Source organism: Cynocephalus volans, chromosome 5 (genome assembly GCF_027409185.1).
Source record: "Cynocephalus volans isolate mCynVol1 chromosome 5, mCynVol1.pri, whole genome shotgun sequence".
NCBI classification, from domain to species: domain Eukaryota; kingdom Metazoa; phylum Chordata; class Mammalia; order Dermoptera; family Cynocephalidae; genus Cynocephalus; species Cynocephalus volans.
Genome location: NC_084464.1, coordinates 42,143,768 through 42,158,499, shown reverse-complemented (window position 1 = coordinate 42,158,499; position 14,732 = coordinate 42,143,768). Strand labels below are relative to the sequence as shown.

At 45.6% G+C, this 14,732-nt stretch overlaps 2 protein-coding genes across 2 annotated transcripts; one reads left to right on the top strand and one right to left on the bottom strand.

Annotated features, from left to right (window-relative positions):
* The first annotated feature begins 1,438 nt into the window (after window positions 1–1,438).
* TRIM31 (tripartite motif containing 31) lies at window positions 1,439–13,069 on the top strand. The gene is given in 10 exon segments (XM_063098261.1): window positions 1,439–1,855; window positions 2,474–2,569; window positions 3,294–3,398; window positions 3,400–3,525; window positions 7,575–7,603; window positions 8,893–9,002; window positions 9,422–9,496; window positions 10,483–10,548; window positions 12,521–12,549; window positions 12,551–13,069. Coding segments are annotated over 10 exon segments (1,572 nt in total).
* Window positions 8,354–8,880, bottom strand: LOC134378596 (large ribosomal subunit protein uL23-like). The gene has a single exon (XM_063097888.1). It carries the CDS (start codon window positions 8,878–8,880, stop codon window positions 8,410–8,412), a length of 471 nt encoding a protein of 156 aa, XP_062953958.1. The 3' UTR covers window positions 8,354–8,409.
* Window positions 13,070–14,732: the final 1,663 nt, after the last annotated feature.

Here is a 14,732-nt window from a genome sequence, read left to right as displayed (position 1 = left end):
AACTCCAAGGCACCAAGGTAAAGGGCTTGGAACCGTGTACCAGCCAGCCACCAAAAAAAAAAAAAAAAAAAAAAAAAAAAAAGAATGGTGTTTCATACTGGATAAGTAAAAGAATTTTTTAAAAAAGTCATGGTGTGTTTCTATGTGGGAACAGACACCAGATACTGGAGAGAGGGGAGGTGAGGGTAGAAGCTGGGACCCAGGTGAATAGATAGGAAGGAAGCACCCTTTTCCCTAAGACAAGAGGGAAGGAGGAAAGGTTAAGACATGAATGTGTTGAGTAAAAGAAGGGAGTGTAGGTGACATTGGTTGGTATTTTCTTAGTAAGGACAAAAGCCATAGGGGAAGGCAAGCCAGGGATCAGAGAAGTACCAAGAAGGAGGAAAAAACACAGACCAACTAAACAAAGAATATGCAAAGCAAAGAATGGACATGGACACCCCAGAGTATTGCAGACATACAGGTAAATAAAACAACAGAGGTCAGACTGCTGTGGGGAAGAAAAGATCGACCAGAGTCAAGAACAAAGTACCGAAACAGAGAATGACTTTTCAGGAAGGAAGTTCCTTGCTTCTCCTACAGGACTAGGAATCCCCCTGTGAGAGGAATGGTTGGTACTCTGTGGCTGGAAATTCCTCAAGATGGGTGATTATTTATATTCCACATTTTCACAAAATTCTTCAAAGTGAGGACCAAAGTCCCTGAGGTAGAGAAGTACCCCTTCCTTCCTTTCCATATGCTCTCTGAGGATTGGGCTCTGCATACAAGAGACACCCAAAGCTTCACTGGTGAACTAGCTGTGACCTTTCGGGAGGTGACACCCAGCCTCTCCACTCCCCACCTGAAGCTGATGGAGAGTCCTCTGTGAGCAGACTTTGGTGCCCTAGTCATTCTTTTTTTTTTTTTTTTTAAAGATGACCGGTAAGGGGATCTTTTTAAAGATGACCGGTAAGGGGATCTCAACCCTTGGCTTGGTGTTGTCAGCACCATGTTCAGCCAGTGAGCAAACCGGCCATCCCTATACAGGATCCGAACCCATGGCCTTGGTGTTATCAGCACCGCACTCTACCGAGTGAGCCACGGGCCGGCCTTGATCTCAATCAACTGCCTTATCAATGTGTCTTTAGTCCAAGGTTCAGGACAACTTATCCTACTTTATAAGCCATATATATATACATTCACAATATCCATTTGTTCTCAGGAGGTGGCAAGGTAGGATCACCTCTTTTCCTCTCTTTATGATATTCCTTACATTCTAATTTTTACTCTTTTCTATCATTCCTTTACTTTTTTCCTCTCTCTTCTCTATCCCTGATCCTCTAACTAATTGGTAGAATCTTTGACCTCCACCTCCTCTGTTTCATTCTCCATTCCTAGAACCAGAATCCACGGCAGACTTCTAGACTTTCTACACTTGAAACAGCCCCACTGCTCTATCATGGCCACTGAACAGTTTGCCAACAAACTGCAGGAGGAAGTGATCTGTCCCATATGCTTGGACATTCTGCACGACCCTGTCACCATTGACTGTGGGCACAATTTCTGCCTCGGATGCATCACTCAGAGTGGGGAAGCATCAGAGGTGTTTTTGGCATGTCCCCTCTGCAAAACTCCTGTAAGGAGGAACACATTCAGGCCCAGCTGGCTGTTGATGAATCTGGTAGAGAAAATCCAAGCTATGGGTTCCTCTGAGATGCAGCCCAAAAGGTAAGAGCTGAGATGTCCAAGACACAGGGAGAGGTTCCATTACTTCTGTGAACATGATGGGAAGTTCCTCTGTGTGGTGTGTGGTGAATCCAAGGACCACAAATCCCATGATGCCAGCTTGATAGAAGAAGCTGCCCAGAATTATCAGGTAGGTATCCCTGTCCCCCCATCAGACCATAAGTCCAGTGAGGAACTGAAAATTGTCACCTCCTCCCTGTGGGTTGCACCCCATGGCATCACCCCTTACACTTGAGTAGGCAGTTCACAGTCGGGCACAGTGGGTTCAAAGATCTGAGTCTGGGGAACAGCTGTCTGTTGAAATCAATGCATAATGGAGAGTGGAAAGGATGTGGAATTTTGATTCAGAAGGTTTGGGCTTCTGTCCACTCTCCTGAGTTTCAAGGAATCACTTTACCTCTCTGAGCCTCAAATACCTTACCTTTCTTGCAGTGGTTAGTAGGACAGATGAGGGAGAGTTTGTGAAAATTCTTTGATACCCCCAAAGCACCATCCAAATATTAGTCATAATTTAGTAATAAATAATAACATTCTTGTCTTTTAGGTCAGTTAGGCTCCAGATTTCTTCCTTTCCATCGGTGTCCCCTTGCCCAATTTGAGAAAGAAAGGGGGTGTCTATTAATAATTACCTAGGACACCCCCCCCTCCGCCGCCCCGAGAGTCCCTCCGGTTCCCCTGAAAGACCAGGAGGGTTTTCTGAGGAGAGAAAACTCCCCGCACAGCCTGCCCAAACGTCCCCTCCCCACAGGGGAAGATTCGATGGCAGGTCGCGTTCCTGCAGCATCAAGAGGAGGAGACGGTACAAGAGAAGACGCAAGACGAAGCGAAGACCAAAGCCTTCCCAGTAAGAAAAAACTCCATCCCATGGTCCTCGGAAGCAGAAATACCTACTCTGCCAAAGCTCCTAGAAGCCGTTATTACTCTATCCCCTCAGAAAAAGACCCGGTGACAAAGAAACAGTGGCGCAGAGCAGGATGGGGTGCGGGAGGGGCAGCCTGGAAGGGCCGAGAGCCCGCGGGCCGCGCCGTCTCCGCGCTGCAGCTCCAGCCCCGCCCGCCGCGCGGCGCACCTCCTCCCGCCCGGTGGTAGCAGCGCCCGCCGGCTGCTCCGCGTCCTGCACCTGCCTGCAGGTGCTGTAAGGAGAACCCGCGCTGGTCTTGGAATCGGAAATACCGTTTTACCGCCCAGCTCTGCCCCTCACAGGCCGTTGCTTACCAGAGACTGACTCCCCAGATAGAAAATGAAGGCATTGTAATTCCACCCAACGCCTTTACCTGTTTCTATGTATCAAAGGAAAAATCTATGTGAAAGCAGATTATAAAAAGCCTTACTGGAAGTGTATTGCAGATCCTTGACGGCAAAAATGATAAAACATAAATTAATGATTTAGCCTAAAACTGAGCAAGTGCTTTTAACAGTTCGTTCTCCTCACCTTTCCTTTCCTCCAGGTCTGCAACATTGCTCTGCGTTGGTACTCCGTATAAACTTAAAAAAATCAAAACTGAACAGAGTGGGCTAGAAGGAACCTTGAGGCCATCCTTTCATCTTCTGCTCTCCCTTGCCTCCAGCTTCAGGTGGAGTATGAGCGGCAGAAGATCCTCACAGAATTTCAGCACCTGCACCAGGTCCTAAAGGAGGAAGAGATTTTCCTCTTGTCATAGATCGACTGGCTCGGGTCACGAGGGAGCCGAGGGAGGGAAACACCACGTCACTTCCACTGAGGCACAGCTGACCTCTCTCAGGACGCTCGTTGATTCCCTGAAGACCAAGCAGCAAATGCCTGCCGGACAGCTGCTCGATGTGAGACACAGAGTCCCTCGAGGGCAGAATTACAGACAGGTAGCAGCCCAGCCCTGCTCTAGAGTACCTACCACCCGGCCGAATACCTGAAATTGCCTGCATCATCCTACCTCTAGCCCAGCGCTGTCCAATAGGAATATGTGAGCCCCATGTATCATTTAGAATTATAACGTGAGCCACTTATGTAATTTAGAAATACAAGCCACACGTATAATTTAGAAATACAGTTGAGCCACATGTGCAGTTTAGAAATGTAATGTAAGCCAGATACGTAATTTACATTTTTTCTAGTAGCCACATTAAAAAGACAGAAAGTAAAATTAATTTTAATGAAAGATTTTATTAACTCGATATATCCAAAATATTACCCTTTCAGTCTGTAATCAGTATTTTAAAAGTATTCTGAGTTTTTTGGGGTTTTGTCTTTGTATTGAGTCTGAAATCTGGTATATATTTTACATTTTAGTACATCTCAATTTGGATGCTAATTGTCAATTGTTGAAGCAAAATGTAGTCCTGTCAAATCAATAAAGTTATGCTTAGGGCTGACCCGTGTCTCACTTCGTGCTGATAACACCAAGGCCACGGGTTCGGATGCCTATATAGGGGTGGTCAGTTGGCTCCTCTGGGAGAGCGTGGTGCTGACAACAACAAGTCAAGGGTTAAGATCCCCTTACTGGTCATCTTTTAAAAAAATATAAATAAATAAATAAATAAATAAATAAATAAATAAATAAATAAATAAATGGAATTATGCTTACTGGAAAAAGCATTTTATGCAGGTTCAGTTTTTTTTTTTTTTTTTTTTTTTTTTTTAAAAGATGACCGGTAAGGGGATCTTAACCCTTGACTTGGTGTTGTCAGCACCACGCTCACCCAGTGAGCAAACCGGCCATCCCTATATGGGATCCGAACCCGCAGCCTCGGCGCTCCCAGCGCCACACTCTCCCGAGTGAGCCACGGGCTCGGCCCCAGGTTCAGTTTTAAATTAAATTTGAGTTAGTGAAAACTAAATTAAATTAACAATTCAGTTTGGTGGAATATACTATAAAGCAAATGTACTTCACAGGGCCTGGTTTTCCAAAGCCTTGCAGTTTATTTTATTTATTTATTTTTTAAAAATTTTATTTTGTCTATATACAATGTGGTTGATTATTGTGGCCCATTACCAAAACCTCCCTCCCTCCTCCCTCTCCTCCCTCCCACCCAACAATGTCCTTTCTGTATGCTTGTCGTATCAACTTCAAGGAACTGTAGTTCTTATGTCTTCTTGCCCGCCCCCCCCCCGGGTTTTTTTGTGTGTTTGTGTGTGTGTGTGAATTCATTTATTTATTTTTAGCTCCCACCAATAAGTGGGAACATGTGGTATTTCTCTTTCTGTGCCTGACTTGTTTCAGTTAATATAATTCTCTTAAGGTCCATCCATGTTGTTGCAAATGGCAGTATTTCATTCGTTTTTATAGCTGAGTCGTATTCCATTGTGTAGATGTACCACATTTTCCGTATCCACTCATCTGATGATGGGCATTTGGGCTGGTTCCAACTCTTGGCTATTGTAAAGAGTGCTGCGATGAACGCTGGGGAACAGGTATACCTTCGACTTGATGATTTCCATTCCTCTGGGTATATTCCCAGCAGTGGAATAGCTGGGTCATATGGTAGATCTATCTGCAATTGTTTGAGGAACCTCCATACCATTTTCCATAGAGGCTGCACCATTTTGCATTCCCACCAACAATGTATGAGATTTCCTTTTCCTCCACAACCTGGCCAGCATTTATCGTTCAGAGTCTTTTGGATTTTAGCCATCCTAAGTGGGGTGAGATGGTATCTCAGTGTGGTTTTGATTTGCATTTCCCGGATGCTGAGTGATGTTAAGCATTTTTTTCATGTGTTTGTTGGCCATTTGTGTATCTTCTTAGCTCTTTTGCCCATTTTAAATTGGATTGCTTGTTTTTTTCTTGTAAAGTTGTTTGAGTTCCTTGTATATTCTGGATATTAATCCTTTGTCGGATGTATATTTTGCAAATATTTTCTCCCACTCTGTTGATTGTCTTTTATCTCTGTTAATTGTTTCTTTTGCTGTGCAGAAGCTTTTTAGTTTGATATAATCCCATTTGTTTATTTTTCCTTTGGTTGCCCGTGCTTTTGGGGTCGTATTCATGAAGTCTCTGTCCAGTCCTAATTCCTTTTATTATTATTTTTTTTTCAAAAGATGACCGGTAAGGGGATCTTAACCCTTGACTTGGTGTTGTCAGCACTAAGCTCTCCCAAGTGAGCTAACTGGCCATCCCTATATAGGGATCCAAACCCATGGCCTTGGTGTTATCAGCACCACACTCTCCCAAGTGAGCCACGGGCTGGCCCCAGTCCTATTTCCTGAAGTGTTTCTCCTATGTTTTCTTTAAGAAGTTTTATTGTTTCAGGGTGTATATTTAATTCTTTAATCCATTTTGAGTTGACTTTAGTATATGGTGAAAGATATGGGTCTAGTTTCATTCTCCTGCATATTGATATCCAGTTCTCCCAGCACCATTTGCTGAAGAGGCAGTCTCTTCCCCAGTGTATAGGCTTGGTGCCTTTGTCAAAGTTCAGATGGCTGTAAGTGTGTGGGTTGATTTCTGGATTCTCTATTCTATTCCATTGATCAGTGTGTCTGTTTTTATGCCAGTGACCATACTGTTTTGGTTATTATAGCTTTGTAGTATAGTTTAAAGTCAGGTAGTGTTATGCCTCCAGCTTTATTTTTTTTTTTTGCTCAGCGTTGCTTTGGCTATGCATGGTCTTTTGTTATTCCATATAAATGTCTGGATAGTTCTTTCCATTTCTGAGAAAAATGTCATTGGAATTTTGATGGGGATTGCATTGAATTTGTATCTCACTTTCGGTAGTATGGACATTTTCACTATGTTGATTTTTCCAATCCAAGAGCATGGGATATCTTTCCATCTTCTTGTATCCTCTCTAATTTCTCTCAGCAGTGGTTTGTAGTTCTCATTATAGAGATTTTTCACAACCTTGGTTAACTCTATTTCTAAGTATTTTATTTTTTTGGTGGCTATTGTAAATAGGCAGAAAGCCTTGCAGTTTAAAATATTGACCTTGTGGAGGACTGGAAATTTTCCTCAGGCTATAAAATCTCTGGTGTAAGATAAAGATTTGTGGCACAGCAAGGTTGCTGGCTCAAGGACAGACTAGTTACAGATTGTTATGTAAAGATACTGAGGAATTTCTGTAAGATCACTTAATTGTCTAATGGAATGTCATCTGACTTTTTTCACTGAAAGTTACCAGCCTATATTGTTGAACTATAACCCCACCTATGTTCTCTTCCTGTAACTTCCTGGTCTGGAAAGTAAATGCAGGAAGAGAACCCCAATTCAGGGTTAATTTCCCAAGGAAGCGATGCCTTTCGCTTGAGGGTTCCGATGGGAGATTAACCACTTCGGGGTCTCTAACTGCTCAGAAGAGATGGGCTTTAAGTAATCCTTTGCATCTCCGTCGCCCAGGGGAAGTGGGGTGACAAATCCATGGGGGATGAAGCAACAAAAAGCAACAAGTTTTTTGTCTTACTTTCCACATTTTAAGTGTTCAGTAGCCACATGTGGCTGGTGGCTACTATATTAGACAGTGCAGGTCTAGGTGATGCACAAAATAAACTGAGATAATCCCTCCTGAAATCATCTCCTATTCCCACTGGTTCAAGAATCCATTTTTTTTCTTTCAAGAAAGGTCATGCAAAGCCATGCCAATCTTTCTCCTGTCCTGGCTCGTAGGGCTTCCCTGGTTCCATCTCAGTGACAAAATCCATCTTCCAAATCTCACTCTTCTCTTCTTCACTCAGCTCCTATTGGTCTAACCATTTTCCTGCCTACTGGCATTTCCGACACTTCTTGGAGAAGTCCTGCATAGGGGTTGGGGGGAAGGGAGACTTGGAGGAGTTCTCACCCCACCTGCTCTGCCCCACACACAGCAGGGTCTGCACTTCCTCCCTGGCTCCCATGAATCAGTCAAGTGCTGAGGCTGTGCTGTTTCTCTTTCTCTTCTAGGACATCAAAGCTGTCTTGTGCAGGTATGATTGGCCATCTCAAATGCATTTTGCCTATTGATTCACTCATACGTACAATTCTCAATGTATATTTAAAATACTCAATGTTCCTCCCTCACAAATACCCACACGCTCTAACTCTGTGGTCAAATATTTGGGCTGCATGTGGGGAAGACCTAAGCTGAAGTAAGCAAGTAGGTTGATTTTTAAAGAGATAAGCTGTTTTCTCCAGCTTCCTGGTTCTTCAATACAGAGTCTCCTATTTTCTGCATGCCCCCTTGCTCACCTGGTGGCTCCTGAGTCCCCTACTCCATCTCCCTGACCCTTTCCCTTCTCTCTCTCTCTGTCTCCACCTCCCATCTTTATTTTCCTATCTTTCTGCCCCCCACCTCACTCCTGTCCCACATCCCCTAGGCCTGACCTCCCAGCTCACTATCCCCTGACTTCTACCCCCACCCCCAAGTCTTTATCCTCTCATCTCTCAAGCCCATGTCACAGGTCCTCCCTCCCCCACACCCCATCCCCTGACCTCACCACCCAGCTCAGCCATTTTGTCCTAGGAGTGAAGAGTTTCAATTTCTTTCTTTCTTTTTTTTTTTTAAAGATGACCGGTAAGGGGATCTTAACCCTTGACTTGGTGTTGTCAGCACCATGCTCATCCAGTGAGCTAACTGGCCATCCCTATATAGGATCTGAACCCACGGCCTTGGTGTTATCAGCACCACACTCTCCCAAGTGAGCCACAGGCTGGCCCCAAGAGTTTCAATTTCTTTTTTTTTTTTTTTTTTTATGGTGAAAAAAGTTGTATATTTGGAATTAACCATCTGGACTCAAGTTTAGATGATCCCAATTTTGTTGGCAACATCCAGAGCATCATAATCAGGAGCCAGTCGAACATATGCCTTCTTCTCTCCATCAGGCCTGATCAGGGTGTTGACCTTGGCCACATCAATGTCATAGAGCTTCTTCACAGCCTGTTTGATCTGGTGCTTATTGGCCTTGACATCCACAATGAACACAAGTGTGTTGTTTTCTTCTATTTTCTTCATGGCAGACTCAGTGGTCAGGGGGAACTTGATGATGGCATAGTGGTCAAGCTTGTTTCTCCTGGGGGCGCTCTTCCGAGGATATTTGGGTTGCCTCCGGAGCCGCAGTGTCTTGGGCTGCCGGAAGGTGGGTGATGTGCGGATCTTCTTCTTTTTGTGGCTTTGGACACCTTTCAGCACTGCCTTCTTGGCCTTCAAAGCCTTTGCTTTCGCTTCGGCTTTGGCAGGGGCAGGAGCTTCCTTCTTCGCCTTCGGCGCCATCTTGTGAAAGGGGGAGTTTCAATTTCTTAATGCAACTTCTCTTCCTCTGGACCTGGAGAAAAAACTCAGTGAAGCAAAATCAAGACATGACTCTATCTCAGGGAACCTGAGAAAATTCAAATGTAAGGAAGAGGATGTCACCTCCTCCATCCACATACCTCCAGGGGTGGAATGTACCTCCCCTGTACTCCCCTGAACTGGATCTCAAACATGCCAATAATAATCACTGGGCCCTTCAAATGCAGACTCTCTGCTGAGTACTTTTCATGCTCACTGTGCTCCCTTTCAGGCATTTCTTATACTCTGTCTTCATTATATTGTATTTGTCTGCCTCCCTGGCTCCTATGAGAGTAACAAGAGGGGCCTGAACTTATGTCCTTCAATCTCTCAATGTTTTACACCTTCTTAGTCCATTAAGAATATGAGACAAATTCAACTCCTACTTCTCCCAAGCACTTCAAATCAGTGCCTTGCTGTGTGGTCCTGGGTTCCTTGCTCAACCTCTCTGGACTCTCCATTTCATTCCATTCTCTGCCACCAGACAGCCTCCAGGCTGATAGGAAGAAACATGAAAGCATATTCTTCAAAGGAATGAATGAAAACTACATGAGGAGCTGTAAGTGGGGACTGATGGTTGCTCCTGCATCTGGAGAAAGTGAGAAAAGCAAAGGGGAATAATTTCGTATCGATGAGTACATGAAAGTCACATATGGGTGAATGCCAGTTGAGAAGAACAGGCATATAGATATACTTTATTATTTTAAACTCAGATAACTCACAAAACAGAAACAATCCCCAAATTTAAAAGTATCCAAAAGTAATAGAAAATTACAAATTTATTCCTACTCCCCAGAGACAGGGAGGAAAAGGTGCGACAAGGAGGAGGTGGAAGCCGCTCAATCTCTGTAGTCTAAGCTGCCCTGCTGGTCACATACCAGGTTTCTGGGCAAACTCCTCTGGGTGTGAGGTCAGGACAGCCCAGGGGATGGAGACCCACCATAATAACAGCCTGTGCCACAGTAATCAGAGATGGTTCTGCCACCTGAGATGGTAATTTCCTAAAGATTCACTATGTGTTAAGCACCCCACATCCAATATTTCAAAATCCCACAACTATCCTCCAAGGTAGGTGCTATTATCTGTGATTTACAGTGAGGCCCCTGTAACTCCAGGGTGGTGAAGTTAGTTACCCAGGCCATGTGGACTATGAAGTGAAAGAGACAGAATTGACTCATTTCTCCAAAGCCAGAAACTACATAATGCATTCCAAAACCACAAAACAGGATTTAGGGATTCTGTTTCACCAGTGTTTCTCATGAAAGGAGTTATTGGTGTTTGGAGAGGATTTGTTGTACTCCATGGCTTGTGCTCCTTTGAATGTTTAACAGGCCCCAGGAAGTGCTACCGGCCAGTACAGAACCCCCGCTCCTGCTGTCACTGAGACAACCTGAAAGATGTCCACACTTCCCTGTTGGTAGGGAATGGTCCCCACTGAGAACCACTGACTATTCTTATGGATGGTGTCAGGGTGCTTATTTTAGTTTTTAATTTGCAGCTTCTGGTTACCAAGACCAAAGCTGGTTTTCTCTCTCCAATTCCTAGGGAGCCTGTTACAGAAAAATAATCCCCAAACAAACAAAACCTCTGAGCCTGAGTCACCCTCTCTAGGTAGGAATCCTGTCTCTGAACACTGGAAGCTTCCTACCAGGGTAATGAGAGGGCCTCCAAGTCTACAGGTGGTCAAAATACTCCATCTGCCCAAAGCAGAGAGGGGAATGGTCTGAACTGGCACCACAGGGAAGGAGATTAGACTGCAGAAAGAACTTCCTAACACACGTCACCCTTCCTGACCAGAGTTAGGTGGGAATGAACAGTTGCTCTCAACTCCAACCTGAGATGAAAGGGAATAGGGAAAGAGCAGAAAGAGGGATTAAGAGAGACTACAGTAAAAGGGTCTGGGGGCTAAGAGGTAGGGAGGATGTGGAATCTGTAGTTCTTGAAGACTTCAGGTGCCAGAGATGTCATGGGCAGGTATGGGGTGGGTGGCAGGAATCTGATTCATCTCCTTAACTCCTTCCCAAGTTACACCTCTCCCAGGAAGTAATAGCCCCCCGTCAACGTACCCCTAACTTGTTCAGGTGTACTTTCTTGAGTTTAACCTCCATTCCTCCTACTGTATCTAGAGCTCAGCAGCACTGTCTGGCAATGGAGGATTACTGCTGACTTGCCCCCCACCCCCACCTCTCTTTTCTTCTTTCCTTCTCCCTTAAAGGCAAGGGAACAACTAAACCGGGGTCACCAAGTATTCAACCCTCAAATCCATTCTACCCCCTATTTCGGGACTTCTTTACTGGGAAAGCCACCCCTCCAGCATGTTTCCCGGCCTCTTCTGTGGAGGTTCCTCGAAACGGAGCCAGGTCTGAGAACGCGGGGAACACTAGCGCTGTGCAGTCAGGAGCTCAAGGTGGCGCTGAGTGAGTGGCTGAGAGCGATGATCAAGGTCCCTGATGGAGTGGGTTGGGTCAAGGGAGGAGAGAGTGGGGGAGAGACCCAGCTACTGAGAGTGGAGATTGGAGTAGCGGTGGTGAAGACTTGGAGAAAGGATGGACGTGGTCCTGACTAAAAGGAGGGGATAAGACTCCCAGGGACCCCCGGGGCTCCCGCTCCACGCTTGGCTTCTCCTGATCGCTTTGGCTGTGGTGCCACCTAGTGGATAAAAGATGTCCCTACCTCTGTCTCCTCTCATTCTCCAACGAGCCCCTCCTACTGCCCCCCACCCCCTTTTTACAACCATTTACCGAGGCAGCAGTTCAGCCAAGTGTGAGGTCCAGAGATGAGTAAAGCCTGCCTGGGTCACAGTCCGCCTAACCCATTCTCATGACCCTGACCACTCTCGCTCTTCCCCACATTTCCACATCCTCCATCTTCCCCTCCCCCGACCCTCACCCCCAAATCCAGCAAGGGAAAATTAATTAATATTGCAGTAAAGGGTTTGAGATAAGACAACAAATCAGGAAATAGAATGAGATCCTCACTCTTAAATCTTTAGCAGAGATTGGAACCAGCACTACTCAAGCCTTTGTAGAGAGTGGGTCGGGAGGGGCCCCATCCACATTTCCTTCTGGACTTAGGGCCTTGATACACTATGATTCAACGTCTGAATCCTAGTACAAGTGTGAGGGTGAGGTGGGGAAGGGGGGCTCAGACTATTTCTCCTTCTGTATTCCAGCCTCCCATCACTGTGTTTCAGTGGGTCCACTTTAGAAAATTATTTGTGCCCAGAAAGTCTGGGCCTCGACATCTCTTATAATAGCCCCAACTCTTGTGTTAGAAATGGGAATCAAGGACCACAGAAACGGGAAAGGAAGAAATGGTCTCATCCTTGGGTTTTGAAATGATCCCGCCACCACCGCCAGTGGGGAGATTCCCTCTGCATCCACAGAACAGCAAATGGTGAAATTTAGGGATTAACTTTAATGAGGAGGGAGCGGGACCTAGGACTTTTCTGGGGACAACGAAGGCTGTGACTGAAGAGAAAGCCTCTCCGGTTGCATCCCGCATCCCGGGGGAGCTCAGAGGTAGGGGGCTGGACGACTCGACCCGGGGCTACCCCCTCTTTCTTCTCCCCATCTTTCCACAGTCCCTGTAACCCTGGACGCGGCCTCGGCCACATCCGGACCTCATCCTTTCCCGGGATCTAACGACAGTGACACTGCACCTCGTCCCTCGGTGCAGGTCGGAGGAGCCCGCCAGCCCCGAGCGCTTCTACCTTTCCCGCAGCGTGCTGGGCTCGCCCCGCCTCTCCTCCAGACGCCAGGCCTGGGAGGCGGAGCTCCAAGGGCCCGGGGGCGGAGCTCCAGGGCCCGAGGGCGGGGCCTGCGTGGTGGGCGGGGCCTCGGAACTAGTGCCCCGGCCCGGCTTCCTGATCATCGAGACTTTGACTGGTTTCTGGGCGCTGCGCATCACCGGCTCTGAGTGCCAGGCGCTTACAGAGGGCGGCACCTGGGAGGATCTCCCGGAGCGTCCGAAGAAAGTGGGCGTCCGCGTGGATGACCAGGACGGGGAGGTTGTCTTCTATGACGCCACCACGGGCAACCACATCTACACCTTCCACGTCTCCTTCCCAGGACAGATCTTCCCCTTTTTTCAGCTCCTGTTTTCCGGCACCCAGATTACCCTGAGTCCCTAAGTGATTCCTTTTCTTTACTCTCCGTCTCCGCCCCACTACACCCTCGCTTTGGGATATGCTGCTGCTGGTAAGGTTGAAGCTGGGTTTCCAGTAGCTTTTATGGAAGGTTACACCCTTTACGCTGCCTGATCCAGGCCTGACGTCTCTGACCCTGCTTTTAATGTTCTTTCTGGGCCGGCCCCGTGGCTCACGTGGGACAGCGCGGTGCTGACAACACCAAGTCAAGGGTTGAGATCCCCTTACCAGTCATCTTTAAAAAATAATAATAATAAATAAATAAATATATGTTCTTTCTTTCTCTCAGTCCCCCACCCCCCTCACCCGCAATATGTCTGGGTCAGAAAGGCTCAAATACACGAAAAGACTGTACACTAGGATATTCGTTGCAGCACTGTTTGTAATAGGACAAGACTGAAAACAACCCAAATGTCCATCCACAGGTGATGGTTCGAAAGGCTGCGATGAGAAAGCATCCAGCTGCATCCTGTTTGAGACATAGATGCAGGAACCTGGACAACTGACCCGGGCCTAATGGCCTAACCCTTTGTCCTCTGCCTCATCTCCCGCAGCCCCCGTGACTCTCAATGCGGCGTTGGCCCATCGGACCTCATGCTGAAAACAAAGATCTGAAAACCTTGACGCTTGACGGGGCAACTCAGCCATGCCTGCCCCAGCTCCTTCTATACATTTTGCAAGTGAGGACTATCCTTATATTATTATAGGATGACCTCCAAGATAAAAAGCAAGATGAGAAACAGTACACATTGCATGATACAGTTTACCTAAGAAAAGGTGAAATATAAATATACATATTCATTTACTTTTTTTTTTTTTTTTTTTAAAAGATGACCGGTAAGGGGATCTTAACCCTTGACTTGGTGTTGTGAGCACCACGCTCAGCCAGTGAGCGAACCGGCCATCCGTATATGGGATCCGAACCCGGGGCCTTGGTGTTCTCAGCACCACACTCTCCCGAGTGAGCCACGGGCCGGCCCCATTTACTTATTTTTATATGTTTAAGTGGAAGGATAAACCAAAACCTAAAAGAGTAACCTATAGAAGGAGGGAAAACAGGTGGAAATAATGGAAATCAGTCTTTTCTGAATGTGCCCTGTTTTTAAAATTTGACTTTGATACCACGTAAATATTTTACATCATTATAAAACAAAATTAAAATGAGACAAAATTAACCTACCTGTGTATATAGTTGGTAGCTTACACACCAGAGAGCAATTTTTCAAAGTCACTTTAAAATGCAGTAATTTTACTGCATATCCTTAGTAGGATATATCCTCAGGTCAAAAAGAATTGCAAATAAATTTTAAACTTTTCATTTATTATATTGTTAATAATAATATCAGTGTTGTTATTCTGAATCTATTATATATGTGTATATACATATATACATGTGTGTATACATATATACACACACATATAGTAGGGTAAAGAAAATAAGTAATTATGCTAATGTTATTAGGGACCAAGATTTTCAACCTAAAAGATTAGGTTTTCTCTTACAAATATGACATAAAAGAAGGGAAATAAATACATAGTAATCCTAGATTTGAATTGGGAAATCAGTATAAACTCATTATGTATTTTCTCTTAAAAATAAAATGTATTTCTTAGCTCTGGCCATAAAGCAGGCTTAAAAATCTGAAGC

Excerpts from the sequence above, each read along its gene's own strand:
- LOC134378596 (XM_063097888.1), bottom strand. The coding sequence starts at position 8,880 with ATGGCGCCGAAGGCGAAGAAGGAAGCTCCTGCCCCTGCCAAAGCCGAA.